At 46.5% G+C, this 19,713-nt stretch overlaps 1 protein-coding gene and 1 pseudogene across 2 annotated transcripts; both read left to right on the top strand.

Annotated features, from left to right (window-relative positions):
* Positions 1 to 342: 342 nt before the first annotated feature.
* LOC308172879 (ER membrane protein complex subunit 9-like) lies at positions 343 to 2,639 on the top strand (the record flags this gene model as incomplete). The annotated part of the gene is made up of 5 exons (XM_080547833.1): positions 343 to 442; positions 691 to 890; positions 1,757 to 1,833; positions 2,258 to 2,327; positions 2,541 to 2,639. The coding sequence occupies exons 2-5, from the start codon at positions 696 to 698 to the stop codon at positions 2,637 to 2,639; spliced, it is 441 nt and encodes a 146-aa protein (XP_080403959.1). The 5' UTR covers positions 343 to 442; positions 691 to 695.
* Positions 2,640 to 3,586: 947 nt separating this feature from the next.
* LOC308172403 (protein phosphatase 1 regulatory subunit 16A-like) lies at positions 3,587 to 10,852 on the top strand (annotated as a pseudogene). Its single transcript, XR_013938065.1, has 4 exons — positions 3,587 to 3,704; positions 3,931 to 4,060; positions 4,595 to 4,747; positions 8,313 to 10,852. The product of XR_013938065.1 is annotated as a protein phosphatase 1 regulatory subunit 16A-like (transcript).
* Positions 10,853 to 19,713: the final 8,861 nt, after the last annotated feature.

The raw sequence follows: 19,713 nt of genomic DNA, 5'->3' as shown, positions 1-19,713 counted from the left end.
TTTTACCCAAAGAAAAGAACATCTTGAAAAATCATGTTGCGTGCATGTAGCCTAAAACAGATAACTGCAGACTCCATCCACTGGGGGCCGCTGGGGTCAGAAACGGTTATGCGTTCTGCAGAACGCGACCAACACACCACAGAAGAAGACGCGAGACTCTGGTGATTGACATAATGAGACACCAATGGAGCTTTTAGAAGCTCCGTGTTGTAAGCCAATCCAAACACAGATGTTTTTGTTCGTGGGCGTAAACAGGAAGTATCTCTCCATCAAACCGGAGCAGGTTTTTTGCAGCGCAAGTCGCCTGTCAGATTAAACGTTTAGCTCAGTAGATAGTCATATCGTGAATATGCACTATTAGATATAGTATTACTTCAACATTAACGTTTATTTACAGCACTTTCACTTCTAACCTCTCATCCCAGCTAATCCTCCTTTAACGGTAAGTTCTGGTTTGAGTCGCTAGCTGATCCATCATGTCTTGTTGATCACCATCAAACTCAAATCAATGAAATTCAAACCTAATATGTGACTACCTCGATAGTGATAAGACGGATTGCTGTGGCTCATCTGATCAATGACAGTAGATGACAGTCGCAATCAACTCCCAAAGCACAGTGGTGGGGTAACCGCTGTTATGTTGAGTCGCAGAGGTTTATGATGATTAACATGATGTGTCTGTGTTCCCAGCAGAGATGGGGGAGGTGGAGCTGTCCTGCCTGGCCTATGTGAAGATGTACCTGCACGCCTGTCTGTTCCCCCGGTGGAGTGTCAACGGGCTGCTGCTCTCCTCCGGCCCGCCAGGGGGCGCAGTGTGCGTCACAGACAGTGTCCCCCTGCTGCACTCTCACCTGCCTCTGTCCCCCATCACTCAGCTGGCCCTCACACAGGTACCCTCATTGTCTGTTCACTGTCAGTCCATCATAATGTCTCTGAGATGGTCAAGTACATGTTCCTGGGACTTGTGGTTGGTTTCTTGTTGTTATTCACTAACAATGTAGGTATGTTACAAACACATTGAAACCATTTTGTCCAGCCTATAGGGGCTTGGAAAAAGAAAACGAAAGACACCAAGATTGTCCAAATCTGTTAAGAAATAAGGAAGTTATGCCAATCTTAGTTCTGTCAAAAGTGAATGATTTAGTCCCTGTGTTTTCAATGTAAATGGCCTAAAAACTGTGATCTTAGGTCAGACACCACCCCAGAATAGGATATTTTTTTCCCTTTACTCCTATCATAATGAAACTTAACATAGTGAAAGCAAACATGTATAGAACATGTTTTTGTATTACAAGTTTATTTACCAACAAATTTAAATATGCAAATTGAGGTAAATACTCATGAAATACTGACACTTGACTCAGTGCGCTTCAGCTGTCGGGTCTTCGTGTGCGAGTTTGCACGTGAAATTATTGATGATACTAACATATTTATTAGATGATATCCTCTTTTCAATGGAAAGTTACTTTTGATCGTTGGAAGATTCTCCCCTGTCGTTTGGGAGGCTCGCGAAGATGCGCTTCATCTTTAGGTGGCCGGCAAATGTTGAATTTTTTTCTTTCTTTCTGGTAATGTTGAGGTCACGTTGCACTCCGGTTTCCTCTTCAAAATTCCACTGGCTAAACATTTGTTTGACTGATGGATCACAAGTTTAGAACTCGCTTCACTTCACTTCAGAGCGCAGCAGCTGGCGAGAGACAGTCAGGGGCCTTTGGTCATGTTTTGTAACATACCTATACAATGCACTTCTCTTCAGGTGGATGTGTGGTGTGCACAGACCCAGCAGAGGATTGTAGGATACTACCAAGCCAACGCCTGTGTGTCAGACAGCAGGTGGGTCTCCTGTACAAGTGGTCCAGCAGCATCTTCAACATGTGTTTGTCTCTCATCTCTCCCCTGGTTAGCCCTACCTACACCATGTGACATGTCTCTCCCCTGGTTAGCCCTACACCATGTGACATGTCTCTCCCCTGGTTAGCCCTACCTACACCATGTGACATGTCCCCTCTGTCCCCTGGTTAGTCCTACACCATGTGACATGTCCCCTCTCTCCCCTGGTTAGCCCTACACCATGTGACATGTCCCCTCTGTCCCCTGGTTAGTCCTACACCATGTGACATGTCCCCTCTGTCCCCTGGTTAGCCCTACTCCATGTGACATGTCTCTCCCCTGGTTAGTCCTACACCATGTGACATGTCCCCTCTCTCCCCTGCTTAGCCCTACACCATGTGACATGTCCCTTCTCTCCCCTGGTTAGTCCTACTCCAGGTGCTCTGAAGATAGCAGACAAGATTGCTGAGCAGTGTAACAACGCAGTATTGTTAATGGTATGGACTACTACTTCCTTCTTCTTGTGGTGTGTGTCTGTGCGTGTGTGTGTGCGTGTGCGTCTGTGTCCATATATGCATGCATGCATAAGGACGTTTTTTTATTTAGTATGTTGTCAGCTCCACTCCAGCTGTCTGTATCTGTGTGTGTCTGTATCTGTCTGTGTCTGTGTCTGGTATCTGGATGACTGGATGACTACTCTGCCTTCCCAGATTGACGGTGAGAAGATGTCTCCTGACTACAGGGTTCCCCCCATCGTCATGTATGAACGTAAAGACACCAGATGGACTCTCAAAGACAAACACACGTAAGAGCTGACCTGACACATCTTCCATCTCTGCATGCTGTATACCCTTCTGTCTAAAATCTAGATTTTTAACAACTGTTTTTTTTTCTGTTGGTACACCTGCATAGGTCATTTAGAGTGTTGGTACACCTGCATAGGTCATTTAGAGTGTTGGTACACCTGCATAGGTCATTTAGAGTGTTGGTACACCTCCATAGGTCATTTAGAGTGTTGGTACACCTGCACAGGTCATTTAGAGTGTTGGTACACCTGCATAGGTCATTTAGAGTGTTGGTACACCTGCATAGGTCATTTAGAGTGTTGGTACACCTGCATAGGTCATTTAGAGTGTTGGTACACCTGCATAGGTCATTTAGAGTGTTGGTACACCTGCATAGAGCATTTAGAGTGTTGGTACACCTGCATAGGTCATTTAGAGTGTTGGTACACCTGCATAGGTCATTTAGAGTGTTGGTACACCTGCATAGAGCATTTAGAGTGTTGGTACACCTGCATAGGTCATTTAGAGTGTTGGTACACCTGCATAGGTCATTTAGAGTGTTGGTACACCTGCATAGGTCATTTAGAGTGTTGGTACACCTGCATAGAGTCATTTAGAGTGTTGGTACACCTGCATCGAGCATTTAGAGTGTTGGTACACCTGCATAGGTCATTTAGAGTGTTGGTACACCTGCATAGGTCATTTAGAGTGTTGGTACACCTGCATAGGTCATTTAGAGTGTTGGTACACCTGCATAGGTCATTTAGAGTGTTGGTACACCTGCATAGGTCATTTAGAGTGTTGGTACACCTGCACAGGTCATTTAGAGTGTTGGTACACCTGCATAGGTCATTTAGAGTGTTGGTACACCTGCATAGGTCATTTAGAGTGTTGGTACACCTGCGTGTCCTCCTGCTGGGGACAGGTCAGTACTGCACTGGATTCATCAAGGAGCCTTTTTCTCCACTGTCATGATTGAACCTGACAATGTCAACGGTCTTGTTTTCTCCCAGATCCAGATGGTGGAGCTCCTGGTGGCTCATGGGGCCAGTCTCAACACCAAGTCTGTTCTGGAGGAGACGCCACTGGGTGAGACCTGACTGGCAATGCCCCAATGGTGTCCTGAAGGGTACCTGTGTAATAGAGACATAGAAGTTGATGTTAACCGATGTGAGATGATTGTGTTGTTGTGATGCTGTGTCCATTGTAGATGATTGTGTTGTTGTGAAGCTGTGTCTGTGGTAGATGATTGTGTTGTTGTGATGCTGTGTCCGTGGTAGATGATTGTGTTGTTGTGGTGCTGTGTCCGTGGTAGACGTGTGTGCAGACGAGGAGGTGAGAGCCAAGCTGATGGAGCTGAAACACAAACACGACGCCATCATGAAGAGCCAGGACCGACACAAAGGCACCCTGCAGAGACGGGCCTCCAGCACAGGCAGCAGGGGGTGAGCTCACCTACAAGTGGAAGATGATGATAATAATAATCATAATCATAATAATGATAATAATAATAATGATGATAATAATAATAATAATTATAATAATGATGATGATAATAATAATAATATTAATAATAATAATAATACATTAACTTATAAAGCGCTTTTCTAGACACTCAAAGACTATTTACAAACTGAAAAGATTGAGTAGTAATAATAAAAAGGTATATAGAAGAAAGTATAGGGGCCTAATGAAGGTAGTGCTGGGGACACATGGGAAGGGGAGGGGGAGAGGGTTAACTGGTGAAGGCGAGCTTGAAGAGGTGGGTTTTGAGGGCCTGTTTAAATGTTGGGAAGGTGTTGGCCTGTCTGATGTGGTTGGGGAGGGCGTTCCAGAGGGGAATGGTGTTTGTCCAGCTGTTTGTTATTTTTATTCACCTAATCTCGTCTCTTCTGGCCTCTCTCTCTCTCTCTCTCTCTCTCTCTCTCTCTCTCTCTCTCTCTCTCTCTCTCTCTCTCTCTCTCTCTCTCTGGGTACAGTAAGGTGGTGCGGCGGGTGAGCGTTAACGAGCGGTCCAGTCTGTACCGCCGGGAGCACCACAAGGAGGCCATAGTGTGGCAGGAGCGCGGCCGGTAGGCCGAGCCGCAGGACGAGGACGAGGACAGACAGACAGACAACGAGCTGCACCAGCAGTAGGGCTGTTACGATTATTCGACGTCGTCGACGTCACCGACTACGTCAATACGTCGGTTAGCGTAATATGCGTCGGTTAGTCGCAAAAAAAAAAAAATTTTTTTTTTTTTTAACCTTTATTTTACCAGGCGAGACAATTAAGTGTATGAGTGAAAATGGATAGCTACTAGCTAATGTTACACAAGCAATGTAGCTCACCACAGTTCGTATGTCTTGTCTTCTGGTGTTAGTAACGTTAGCTATGTAGCTGGCTAGCTACGGTAGCCTATTGTCATTGTGGTGCGAGCACCTACTGTACGTTATCTAGCTCGTAGCTCGCATGCTACGTTAGCATCAATTTAGCTAATCATAACATAGCAGCGAGAGTAACGTTAGCTAGCTATGTGTTGTGGTGATGGACAGACTTCTAAATGGCCATGTTGGCATTCAAGTTAAACATAGCAGTGAGGTGGAGACAAAAAAGTTTTTTTTTTTTTTTTTTTTTTACAGTACAAAAATTATCGTTAGACTTACCGATAAATTAGTCGTTAGACTAATCGAATAATCGATAAAATAATCGCTAGATTAATCGTTAGAAAAATAGTCGTTTGGGACAGCACTAACCAGCAGGCTGCTATGGTAAGTGGCACTGTTCTGCTGACGACGGCACCGACACCTCCACAATAAGGACGGTCTAGGATTATCGTCCAAATCAACCCTTACTCAAAAAACACCTGAAAATGTGGGAATATAATACAGTATATAATATATATCAGTGTTTCCTCCAGGAATTTTTACATTAGTGGCGGATAGCCCTGTCCTGTTCCGCGTGCACGCGCGCTCAAAACAACGACCTAATTTCAACCAAAACTAGAGGGAGGATGGCAAAAAAAAAAATATATATATACAGAATATAAACTTGTGACTGACAGTCACATACACACACACAAAGATCATCAGCTATAATATAATACGAAGTAGGCCTACATAAGAGCACAAAAGCGGCTAACGTTACTCATACTGTTTACTGTAGTGCCGAGAGACGGGAGTCGTAGGCGGCGTATCAAATGACAAAGCTAAACGTTTAATGAAGGACATTAACGATTGTCAACAACACACTCAAGCAGTAAATAGAACAGACTAAACAACTTGGGTACTACGCACTCAACTGTGGACGGAACAATACTCCCAACCCATAGTTCTGTGCGTGAAATATGTCAACGCACCACATTACACAAGTAAAATCACAGTCAGATGGAGCATTCGGTAAACAGCTGAGTATCAGTTGAGTTAAAGAAAACAAACTCTTACCTTTGATGACACCCACATCAGCCCTGTTTTCCCGTACTTCTCCCGTGTGTCTCTTATTGTCCAAATGTTCCCTGAATTTTAGCTGCATGTTTTTCCAGCATGTAATTCCGTTGTCAATAAAAAAATCGACTCCCCTTCTTTTCCCCTTGACAATACTGTGTCGTTGCTAAAGTGACGGCACATAAGAATCGTTTTTTGACTTGCTAATGTCTGCTGATACACCAACACAGCTAGCCGATGCTGATGGCTCTCCCGCTGTAGTTGTAGCTGGTGGTGGTGGTACCCCGCCATAAACGTTGTTAGCTGATCCACCACCTAGCTCCTTTGCCAGCCATGCAGTTTCGGATCGCTCATAGCCACTGCTAGCTTCAGCAATGTTTGAAGTGTCTGGGACATCTTTTTTCTTGAAAAATCCATCCATCTGTCGCTGTTTTCGTTTAATTTTTCGAAGTTATTTAACGTGATATCTTATTTGTGCACCTAGCTAGCTAGATCAGCTTTTTGTATCTTTTAGATGCTAGGCTGATCCGGAGGCTGGATGCTGAACGTAGCACTTGAAACTGGCGCCGCTCTCTGGGCTGCAGCTGCTCCCGCGTTAGCATTAGCATCCATCTTTTCTTCCTCCCTTCTCACCGTCACGAGCTCAAATGACACTTGTCGGCCGATCTAACTCTTAACACTCACTTACAGGACTTCTGACACCATGTCGTGTTATTCTATTAAACATACACGTGAGTCCTTCTGTATTTCAATGTAAGTGTCTTTATTTTAACTCGCTCTGTAAGCTCTACAATACCGGTCTCTTGTTGTCTCGTCGTAACCTGCCCACCTGACCTGATGTCACTACGGTGGCCTGTACACAATAACAATAATACCACAGTTCACATTTAGACCAATCAAGAGTAGCCCTTGTGTCACGTCGACGTCAACTGAATGTTTAATGTCATTAATCTGATTTTGGATCAGCGGTTAGAGAGAGATGGGCGTGGATTTAGGTGCACTTTTAGTCAACATCCATTATAGCGCTGATCTAGGATCAGATATATTTTAATCAGCTAAAATGTTCAGAGTTGTTTTTTTGTTTTTTTTGAGAAATCGTGCACTTAGTGGACTGAATCAATTAGTGGCGGAGGAAATTCATTCGTGGCGGCCCGCCACCAATAAATGCATATAGAGGAAACACTGTTATATACAATATAATACAGTATATGGTGGAAATTCATTCAATGTTTATTTTTTTAAATCTGTACTGTATCGCCTTCGGCTTGGGGCTAGGGTTTGTTTTGAAATGGAACTACTACCTTCCGAGGAAAGCTATTGGCCAGCTGCAATTAGTTCAAATGCAGCAGCGAGAGTTTTAATCAAAACAAGCAGAAGAGCTCATGTAACTCCTATTTTAGAGACTCTACACTGGCTTCCTGTGAAGTTCAGAATAGATTTCAAGATCCTTCTGCTTGTTTATAAAGCTCTCACTGGCACAGCACCAGAATATGCTCAGACCTTTTGCTAGCATATCAGCCCAATAGAGCTCTCAGGTCTTCTGACGCTGGCTTTCTCTGTGTCCCACATGTACAAAAGAAGAGATTTGGTGAAGCTGCATTCTCATTTTATGCACCCAGATTGTGGAATGCACTGGCAGTTTACAATAGGGATGCAACCTCAGCACATGTTCAAGTCGAGACTAAAAACCCCAAAAGTGCCTTTAAATGACTAAATAATTAAATGATGATTATATAATGATTGGAGCACTTTGAGCTGCAACGTTTGCAGGAAAAGCGCTATACAAATAAAAAGTTATTATTATGATTATTATTACTATTTGTAACGAGTTCACACGCACAGAGGGAGCCGGACAACAGGAATGCAGGTTAAATGAAAAGCGCACCGCCTGGTTTATTATTATTTCGACAGAGTCAGTATTTCTCAAAGTCTCTTGTGTCTCGGAGCCTCGCTCCGCTCGCCGCGGTGTCTGAGCCTTGCTCAACTCCACCGCTCACTCCACCCCTTATGGTCGCAGTCTCCGCTTCTCTCTCTCTCAGTCTCTCTCTCCACCCACGCTTCCGCTCCTCCACCTACTGTTCTCCCGGGGGAAACAAACACACACATTAAGTGGCCGGTGCCAATTACGCCCCCATCCCCTTCACCCCTGCAGGCCAAACGCGCCAAGCTCCCCACAATATTATGATTATGATTATTGTTATTATTATGTTTATATGACTAGGCTGTAGGCTGTAGAACCATCTGGTGTTGAGGTAGTTCTGCTCTCCCTCCCAGGCGGTAGCTGTAGGGGTCCTGAGGGCCGAGGATGAGGAGGGAGTGGCGAGGAAGAGGGAGTCCAGCCTGGGGAACGGGGGGCCGTCCATGAGCCTGTCCTCGTCCGTCCCGGGGGAACAGTGGGGCGGCGGGGGTCTGATGGAGCGCAGCGCCTCCTACCAGCTGAGCCCCCCACCAGAGGAGGGGGAGGGCGGGGACAGCATGACCCGGGAGAAGTCCCACCAGACCCTAGCAGACCTGAAGCGCCAGCGGGCTGCTGCTAAGCTCCACAAGCACCATGCCCTCCCCCCCGCCTCTACTCCCTACCCCCCCGCCTCTACTCCCTACCCCCCCGCCTCTACTCCCTACCCCCCCGCCTCTACTCCCTACCTCAGAGGAGGACACTCCCACTACACCTCCTCCTGAGGCCCCGCCCCCAGTCCCCCAGGAGCCCCCCAGCACTGAGGAGGAAGCTGACCCCAGCGCCATTTACTTCAACCCAGCCAGCGGGGACCCCCCCCTCCTCAAACTACGAGCCCCGGAGGAGGACGCCTCCAACACCAAGGAGCCCTGCTGTGGCCTCATGTAGAGAAACACCAAGGACCCCTGCTGTGGCCTAGAGACTACCTGACTAGAAACACCAAGGACCCCTGCTGTGGCCTAGAGACTGCCTGACTAGAAACACCAAGGACCCCTGCTGTGGCCTCATGTAGAGACTGCCTGACTATAAATTAAAGTGAGGGATGTATAACACTCCTATGTGGCGCAACTTTTGAAGGATTGTTTTTCAGGTTGATTTAACAGCTATTTGAATGTGTGTCCAACCTTCATCAATGACATGCCATTTCATACTTTGTCTACACTGCATTTCTCAACGATAAGTACATTCCTCCTGCACGATTTAGCTATCAACTCTCCCTTCTTCAGCTCTAGAACAACACATTCTATACTGTGATAGAATGTACCCTATATAATAAGAGTACTTAACCAAAGTTAAGAGCATTGCCTCTAGGAGGGTATGGGTCTCACTGGACCGTAGATGGCCACCTGGTGGCTTTTAAGAGTACTTCACTGTTTCATTCTACGGTTTCACCGACTGCATGTACGACAGTCCATGTTGAGGTATTTCAATTGAAATATCTTCTCACATTATTTTAAGCACAATATCTGAAAATACCACATGACCCAAATGATTTTGATTGCTTATACATAAAGCAAATAGGGTCTAGAGCAGAGTGAATGTTAATGTACCAAAGCTGATTATTATTATATTGTTAAAATGATAATCAGACAAGTGAAGGATAAATTATAATTTCGTACTCATGATTGACTGAGTTTGATCAGATATGTGCACTGCAAGTGAATGAATATTTTTAGAGAAGGACAGGTTGTGATTGAGAGAAGGAAGAGTTGTTTTTTTCTAAATGATTAATCTTAATGATATATCATAATCTGCATTTATTTATCTTATTTATTGTGTTCCATCCAGACACACCAGTCTATTGACAAGGTACAGTAGTGAGTGTGTTTGTAGATGATGGTGTCTCTTTCCTGTTGGTTTGAATGTGCATCACATTTACACATGATTGTAAACTAGTGCAACTGCCCTGCCTTAACTCCTGATCTGCACTGTTCTTAAAATATAAACCAATCTACTGTTCCATGGACTAAGAAACGCCTACATTTTGATACTTTGATGTTGCAATTTGTAAACAAAGATTTGTTCTGTTTATTTAAATGATTGTAAGAGATTTATGTGTAAATTAATGTAATGACTGTGTTTGTTTTAATGTTTCCCTGCAGGATAAGGACTAGGCATTGATATTGAACATGTTTCTATGCTCTGGACAGGGCAGGGTTTTCTTCTCTCTTTGACTGTCTCACTGGAGGTATAGAGTAGGATGTCTTCTATGGCCTCCACAATTCCCCTACATTCCTACCTTGAAACCCAGGATCTATATAACTGTCTTAATGAAATGAAGGTGTCATCAGAGCAATTGAAAGAAAAAAACAAAACAATCTATTTCAATGTCTGTGTCTTAAGCAAGGTGTTAACAATGTAATAGTTTGTTTAAGATAAGTGCCTTCTGTACGGTTGGTAAATGAAACATGGTTTGCGATGCTTGCACAAAGTTTTTAACAAATCATCCAACTTCAGCCCAGGTCAGGTGGAGCTTTGATTGGGTTGGAAGTATGGAACAGGAAGCCTCTTTCAAATGACTGTCTCTCTCAGTTACATGTTTCACTTTTTGTTTGTCGTAGTCCATGATTTGTACTGTTGTCTGTTCAAAAGGTTTGTCATGTTTTCACAGACGATTTTTGTATTGATTAGTTTTTTGTAATGCTATATGGGCTTTGTGTTGGAGAGGGAGTCAAGCTGACAAACATTATTGCTCTTTAAATTAAGGACAGTTTCCTAACTCATGTCACTTATATTATATAAGTGCTCATATCAGTAACTTTTTTCGCAACATTTCTCTCTATCGAATGTTTTACGTAGTAGTCGCGATGGATGTTTTACGTGAATACGTGAGTTACACACACAGATCTCAAGTTAGGATAAGGACTCATTCCATAGGAGGGGGGGGGGTGGACTCATTCCATAGGGTGGGGGGGGGGGGGTGGACTCCAGGCAACTCCGACTGATCGAGGACCTGCTGTACCTGTTTCTGTACCTTTTTTTCTTCGCTCCTTGTTTATTTTGCAGCACCTTACAACAAATCTAGAGCCCTTGTAAATATTTTAGAATAAATATATTATATAACTGCCCTGGGTGTTTTCTTGTTCATGTATTTGTACAGTAGGCTGTGTGTGTTCAAGCTGAAGTTCAAGTTCAAGCTGAAGATGTCACCCCCCCTGTGGAGAAAATGTGCAGTTACCTAGTAGAGCAGCGTTGCCCTATACCACATACACACATATATACACACATACATACACACACACACACAGCTCACTGTCATGGTGCAATCATGTAAGGTCCAAGTGCCCAGCTCAGCCTCCAACCCTCCACAGACACAACAAGGCTTTCCCCCAGATCCACCTGTTCCCCCAGATCCCCCAGATCCACCTGTTCCTCCAGACGGTTGGCTGTCGACACGGGGAGGAGTTAATAATGATCTACCACCACATGGTGAAAGACAACAATGTCCCCTAAGGACCTCTAGTCATCGCCAGTCCCCTCCACACCACAACTTTTCCCCCTTTCAGTAACTATAGAAGAAGAACACATTGATTGAATGTTTTGAAATAATCAGACCATTTAAGGGTTCATTTTGATGTTTATCTTTTATTACATAAATGACTATAAATGTGAATTCCCTTACGTTCCATGGCATCCTTACTAACACAGTTAGTCCTAACACAGTAAGCTTGGGTGAGACCCCTAGTAAGGTAAACAGAAGGCACCCAGCTCACCCACTCTTACTGCACGCTTCAGTGACAGGCCGCCCCTCCAAGGCAAAGGGCAGTCAGAGTAGTTCTTATTTCAGTCCTTAATAGACGCTCCTTGAGAAGGACTGATCATGAGGGCAGGGAGAAAGGTGTGACGTTATCAGTGACTAATGCTTCTCATGTCCTGGCTGTCAGGGTCCAGTGAAGACAACCGCCAAAGAAAGACCTCAGAATAACCTCAGAATAACCAGAATAACCTCATAATAACATCAGAATAACATCATAATAACATCAGAATAACATCAGAATAACATCAGAATAACCTCATAATAACATCAGAATAATGTGTGGCCTGAAGCCACACCACTACTAGTGTGCCCTTGGGTAAGGCACTTAGCCCTCAGTTACTCCAGGGGGAATGTCCCTGTAATTCGTAATTGTAAGTCGCTTTGGATAAAAGCGTCTGCAAAATAAATAAATAAATAAATAAATAAATAACATCAGAATAACATCAGAATAACATCAGAATAACATTAGAATAACCTCATAGTAACCTCAGAATAACATCAGAATAACATTAGAATAACATCAGAATAACATCAGAATAACATCAGAATAACCAGAATAACATCATAATAACATCATAATAACATCATAATAACATCAGAATAACATCAGAATAACCAGAATAACATCAGAATAACATCAGAATAACATCAGAATAACATCAGAATAACCTCAGAATAACCAGAATAACATCAGAATAACATCAGAATAACCACAGAATAACCAGAATAACATCAGGACCCCGGCCGCTAAGACAAACAGACTGAAGAACTGCTTCTACCACAGGGCCGTCAAGTCCCTGAACACAGCAAAGGCCTAAGTTCTGGGCCCAGGACAGTCCGGACGGATTGTATGGCAGCTAGTGCTGAGGCACAAACATGTACATTTCAAGCCTGCAAACTGTGACACTTTAAAATAACGTGAAAAAATACTTTTGTGCAATATGACAACCTTAGTTGACTATCTGTGCAGTATAGTACAGTGGATTGTGTACATAGCCTTTATTTATGTAAACCAGCTCCTTACCTTCTTGTGATTTTGTGCTTTTTCTAATTATTTTTTATTTTTTTTCCCTTTCCTAACACCAGGGGAGCCACCCCTCCTAAATTTCGTTGTTTGGTACCTGTACTGTAGCAATGACAAATAAAGTCCATTCCATTCCATCAGAATAACCACAGAATAACATAACCTCAGAAGCTGCTGATCACTGACACAGAGGCTACGTCTGCCTGTCGGAGTGATTCATCTAATTGGAAAACACAATGGGTATCAAAGTGCGAATGCAAACATGGAGTTAAAGACCAACCTCTGTGCAATGGCTGTCCCTTCAAATGGCCTCTCATCTTCTGCTGTGTACTGTTTCATAGGACTAGGGTCTAGGGTCATGCTAACTGTATCCCTTCCTTCCATGACTTTGTTTTAAAACCTCTCTCTCTCTCTCTCTCATAGTAAAACATCATTTCTAAAACAATTTGTCTTGATAAAATAATAAAATAGTTCCAATTGACCTGACTTGATCTTCTGTCCCAAACTTAGGCAGACCACAGACCTTAGAATGTGTTCACTGTGACGGTGGAGTGCCTCCATGTTACCTTACATCAAAGTAACTACATGACTCTGTAGGGTGGTCAGCTGGCCATCACTCCACACCAGGCCACAGACTCACTGGTAACAGTTCATTTATAAATCCATCATCGGCAAAACCCCCCCGTACGCAATCAAACCTGTTTTTGCGGCTAACTAGTGGGTTAGCAGCTTTTAGTGTAGCCTCTGTAGGTCTGCTGTTGAAGCAGGTCATCTGTGCTTTCTTTCCTTTTGATGATGTTGAGATCTGTTGATTTTGGTATAGGTTTATGGGCTTATGGTCTGTTATTGATTTTGGTATAGGTTTATTTTTTTCCCCCTGATATTTCTTCCTCATAAAGACTTCCCTGACTTTCATTGACATCTCTTTGGTCCCCATGTTGACACCAATAGCAGACTCCAAAGGCAAACACAAAACCTAAATTCAGTACTATACTATATACTACTATATACTATATACTATATACTAGACATGGAGACTCTCTCATGACGGCACACATGATGTGACGTAACACACTTTAAAATCCAAACTTTTGGAGTGTAGAGCCAAAAGAAGAAGAAATGCGTCACTGTGCCGTTACTTACGCAGGGCACTGCAGACCAATGGGTGCCACCCTCTGGAACAGGGCCATGACCTCTGGGTAGGGGGGCAGCTTGTGTTCCCTGGTAGTAACACTACACCCTTGGTTTGGAGGGGAAGGAGCACACCGCGTGTGTACCAGACATTTCTTTCTGGGTGTTCAGCAACTCCAGCAAGAGAAGATAAAAATAGAATGTGGCCAAAAAACTTGTTGCATTTTTCACCATGGCCCTAACCCTAACCCCAAGCATGTTGATGTTTTATCTTGGTCCCATATTCTGTAAACAATGTATTGTATTAGTATGTGTGTAGTAGTGTTATTTTCTTTGCAGCACCTTGCAACCAGCCTACAGGGTAGCCTGGAACAGCCTGAGGACGTCATCACAGACTCCCACAGAAACTGAATGTTCTTAAGTGACAACCAGTTGGTAAACTTTGAACATTGTCTGTTTCTGCTTGAATTAATTTAGGGTATGGTTACAGATAGCGGAAAGCTAAGATATGATAGAGGGTTATAGTGTTGAGCAGTGAGGACTGACACGGGAAAGGGGTAGGCCTACATACCCAGCCATCACCTTGTCTCGAGACATCTTAAGACATCTTAAGACATCTCAAGACAAGGTGATGGCTGGGTATGTATGTCTGAAACACAACGTTTGGTGTGGGCTCTTTCCAACCCTGCAACATCGATAGTTATGGAGATAGACTCCAGTTCTATGAGTGGAGCGGAGCCCCATAGGGGAGCTCTGCTCCTATTGGTTTACCCGCTACCTAAAGTAGCCAATGACTGAAATTTTCAATGCCTGCGCCCGCCTGGGGTGCTATATAAAGGGGTGTACTTCGCTCCATCATTCTCCCAAACATACAAAACAGCCGGGTTTGAACGAGTCGAAGTGGGCCAGCAGCCCTATGGGGCTCCGCTCCACTCATAGAACTGGAGTCTATCTCCATAACTATCGTTCTATATCGTGGAGCTCCGCCCCATAGGGGAGCTCTGCTCCTATTGGTTTAGGCGGAGCGAGCGAGGCCAAATGTACCCCCACTGAGACTATTAATCCGAAAACAATCTCAGCGGCACCCGGAGCTGACCACTGATGTTGGTTCAAGACAACCTTAAAAAGTTGGCCCAACCCACACGAGTCTGCTCCACTGATCTAGCCCTTACGTGAGCACGCAGGGTTGTAGATCTAACGGAACATGTCCTGGAGGAGGGTCCCCTCCCCAGGCACATCCGTAATCATCCTGACAGCACTTGAATAGCATCCCCAACCAGGGTAATCCAAGTGCCATCCCCACTACATCAGTCCTCAGCAAACTGAGGACAGAGTGAGAAAAGGATGAGGAAGAAATATCACTTACCTAACCCTTACGTTGGGTTGTTGATCTAACAGACATGTCCTGGAGGAGGGTCCCCTCCCCAGGCACATCCGTATTCATCCTGACAGCACTTGAATAGAATTCCCATGACTAGGGTAATCCAAGTGCCCTTCCCACAACATCAGTCATCAGCAAAACTGAGGACAGAATGAGAAAGGATTGAGGAAGAATATCACTGACCTAACCCTTACGTGAGCACGTAGGGTTGTAGATCTAACGGAACATGTCCTGGAGGAGGGTCCCCTCCCCAGGCACATCCGTAATCATCCTGACAGCACTTGAATAGAATCCCCAACCAGGGTAATCCAAGTGCTTTCCCCACTACATCAGTCATCAGCAAAACTGAGGACAGAATGAGAAAAGGATGCGGAAGAAATATCACTGATCTAACCCTTACGTGAGCACGTAGGGTTGTTGATCTAACGGAACATGTCCTGGAGGAGGGTCCCCTCCCCAGGCACATCCGTATTCATCCTGACAGCACTTGAATAGAATCCCCATGACCAGGGTAATCCACGTGCCTTCCCCACTACATCAGTCATCAGCAAAACTGAGGACAGAATGAGAAAAGGATGAGGAAGAAATATCTTTCAAGTAATACCGTACAAAAGGTGATGGCGACGACCAAGACGCCGCCTCACATATCTCCTCCACTCCCACTCCCCTGAGAATGGCCACTGATGTGGCCATGCCCCTGGTGGAATGAGCCCGAATGCCAGTCGGCACGGGCTGCCCCTTCGATTCGTATGCGAGGCTAATAGCCTCGCAAATCCAATGGGACAGCCTCTGCTTCGAGAGTGGTGCCCCGGCTTTCTGTCCGCCGTAGCAGATCAGAAGCTGGGGAGAAGATCTCAGTCCTGCCGTGCGCTTCACATATTGTGCCAACGCGCGCACCGGACATAGACAATGTAAACGCCTCTCCCTCTCTCCGTCGTGAGGAGGAGGAAAAAAGGCGCTCAGAGCACAGCTCTGAACCCTAAACCCACGATTAACCTTAGGGATAAAAGCCGGGTTAGGACGTAACACAGCTTTTGTTTCGTCATCAGATATGATCAAACAATCTGCCCGTGTCGAGAGAGCACATAAATCACTCACTCGCTTAGCCGTAGTCAAGGCGAGGAGTAGACTCGTCTTGAGAGACAATAAACGCAACGACACAGTGTCAATGGGTTCGAATGGGGGCACGCACAGCGCCTCTAGCACAATCGACAGGTCCCATTTTGGCATTAGAGTCCTATGAGGGCGTCTAAGCCTACACACTCCAGTCAAAAAACGCTTAACCAGCGAATGACTGAACAGTGTCGTTGTCGCAAAACCCTCATGACAAGCTGAGATGGCAGCCGCGTAAACTTTAATAGTTCCCGCCGCCAATCCCTTGTCAAACAGCGACTGTAAGAAGCACAAGAACGTTTCGACCCGACAGCAGACTGGGTCAACGTCCTGTCCCTCACACCACTGTGTAAACACTCGCCAGCGCGCCGCATATCCCTTTGCAGTGGATTGCGCGCGCGCACTCTGAATGGTCTGAATGACCGCGTCTGTCAGACCCCTGCGTTCTAACAAATCCCTCTCAGTAACCAGGCCATGAGGGGGCCCCCCATCATAGGCGGCCCCCTCACCAAGCCTCTGGCTTGAGAGAGTGCATCTTGTCGATGAGGTATGGGCCATGGGCCCTCTACCAACATCTCCATCAGTTCCGGAAACCACGGGGCTCCGGGACGGTCCGGGGCTACAAGAATTAACTCTAGCCTCTCTGACCTCACTCGTGCCAACAGTGGGAGGATAGATGTCAGGGGTGGGAACGCGTATAACAGGACCCTCGGCCATGGGTGGTGTGCGAATGCATCGACTCCCAATGGCGGGTTGTCCTGTTCGCGCAGGGAGAACCAAAGGCGACACTGCGCATTCGTCCGGGACGCAAACAGATCCACTTCTGCTTGCCCGAACCGTGCCCAAATCAGAGACACAATGGAGGGTGCTAACCTCCAGTCGTCGTCCCTCGGGCCTCCCCGTGATAACAGATCTGCTCCTTCGTTGAGCAGACCTGGAATGTGGAGAGCTTTTAGCGAACTCAGGTGTGTGACAGCCCACAGCCATATATCTGTCGCTAGGCGATGAAGTGACGCTGAGCGTACTCCCCCTTGACGATTGATGTATGCTACTGTTGTCCTGTTGTCGGATCTGACTAACACGTCCAGATCCTTTAACACCGGGGCAAAATGAAGTAGCGTTAACTAACTTCACCGCCTCGAGTTCCAGCAGGTTGATGTGACGCGTCTCTAACGGTCCCCATCTTCCTGCCACCGAACCTGCCTGACACACTCCTCCCCACCCAGTCAACGACGCGTCCGTGAAGACTGGGTAGTGGGATGCCGGTCTGCCCATGGCGACTCCTCGCGCGATGACGCGCGGGTCTCTCCAGTAGCTCAGGTCGGTCTTGACCGATCTCGGTATTACAATCAACTTGCGACGGTGTCTCACTGGATCCAGTCGCAGTCGTGCGAACCACCTCTGCAGTCTGCGCATGTGTAATAGGCCCAAGGGGACCACTACATGGGCTGCAGACATCAGTCCTAGTAAGGACATCATTGACTGAGCGGTGATTGTATTTGTCACTCGACACACCCGGAGAGCTGAGTGTCGCTCTCCGTGGTGCCGATAAACTGGCCCTCATCTTGGCAGTATCCAACTGAATGCCTAGATAGGAAAACTGTTGAGCCGGCCACGGAGCACTCTTTGTCCAGTTGACAGCTAACCCCAGCTGAGTGAGGTGCTGCACCAGTGAGGTTGCGTCCCGAATGGCTCGATTTGGGCATTTGGCCAAGACCAGTAGGTCGTCGAGATAAGCTAATATGCGTATCCCGTTTCGCCTCAGTGGTTCGAGTGCTGTCTGCACGCATTTGGAGAAAGTTCGAGGAGCAAGCGCGTACCCGAAGGGCAGGCGCGTGTACTCGTAAACCTTCCCTTGGAAGGCAAAACGTAGAAATTTCCTGTGCCTCTCTGTGATTGGCACATGAAAATACGCGTCCCTCAGGTCTATGCTGATTCCGTAGTCGCCTTTCTGTATACAAGACAGAAGGCGCCTCGTCGTCAACGTACGAAAGGGGCGTTTCGCCACTCTCTCGTTGAGGACCCTTAAATCTAGTATGGGTCTCATGCCTCCGGATTTCTTTGGGACAAGGAAATACGGGGAGTACCACCCCATGTCCCACTGGTCCCTCGGAACCATTGTCACTGCGCCCTTTGTTAGGAGATTCGTAATCTCCTCCTGGAGCGCACGTGTTTTTATCGGGCAGGACAAAACAGTCTCTCTCACGCCCCTGAAGGGCGGAGGAGGCTGAATGAACTGTAGTGCATATCCCCTCCTCAATGTCCTGTCCAGCCAGCCCGACAGAATACCTGCTCCTTCTAGCCATTCTGCATAACGCAACGACAGCGGCTGGGCCTTCTGTTGTGGTGCAGTCGACAGAAAAAGCTTGAATTTCTGTATGACCCCAGCCGCCGCTGCACACCGAGGAGGTGGCACAGCCCAAGGTGGGGTCATTTCGAAAGGGATGGGCTGCCGTCTGTAAAGAGTGTTTGCTATGTGTAACAATGCCCTTTATTGACGCAGGTTTATTATGCCTGATAATCAAAGAACCGGCCGCACGCTCATGAGCTGGGCCAGATCCTGATAGACATGGAGGGGTTATTGATGTAAATAACGATCCCTCTATACGGCTACAGACAGGGGTGTTTAACCCTGTTTGTGTCGTGATAGGGGTAAGTCTGTTAGGCAGAGAGCTGGCCACACGCTGGTACGCTGGGCCAGTCTCCGCTTCGTTTCTAACCGGTAGCGATTGGACCACGCTCCGACAAGGCAGGCGGGTCTCCGCTCCGGTAGATAACATGGGAAAATCACCTTTACTGAAAAAGTAAGGTGGGGATTTTCCTTCTTTTACCTCTTTATGAGGTAGCAGCCATGAAGAGGAAACCGGTGGTGGGGTCATTACCGACCCCTCCGCCAGTGAAACCGGGCCACGCTGCCGTGGGGGGCCGTAGCGGGCCCTCCCAGTGGTCAGCGGCGGGGGCTGGGGATGCCGAATGGGGCATGGCTCCGTCTGTAGAGGTGGAGCCAGTGCCGCATCACACCGAAACCTCCGTTTCGCAGCCGTTGACGGTCTAGTCGTCACCACGGCGGAAGAAGAAGAGGTGGAGGGTCGCTGGAGGGGGAGGTGGCTGGCAAGGTGCCTCTTAGCCTCCTCCATCGCGGCCAGGCGCACCGTCAAGGTGTCCATGGCGGGACCGAATAGCCCTTGTCTCTCTATTGGAGCATTCAGTAGGGCCATCCGGTCCGCCCCGGTCATGGTGGTGAGAGACAGCCACATCTGTCGCTGCTGCACCACCGCGTTTGCCATCAGGCGACCCCCACAAACCGCGACGCCC

The sequence above is a fragment of the Nansenia antarctica genome, assembly GCF_963989245.1.
Source record: "Nansenia antarctica genome assembly, chromosome: 17".
Classification (NCBI taxonomy): Eukaryota; Metazoa; Chordata; class Actinopteri; order Argentiniformes; family Microstomatidae; genus Nansenia; species Nansenia antarctica.
This window is presented reverse-complemented; position numbering and strand designations above follow the sequence as displayed.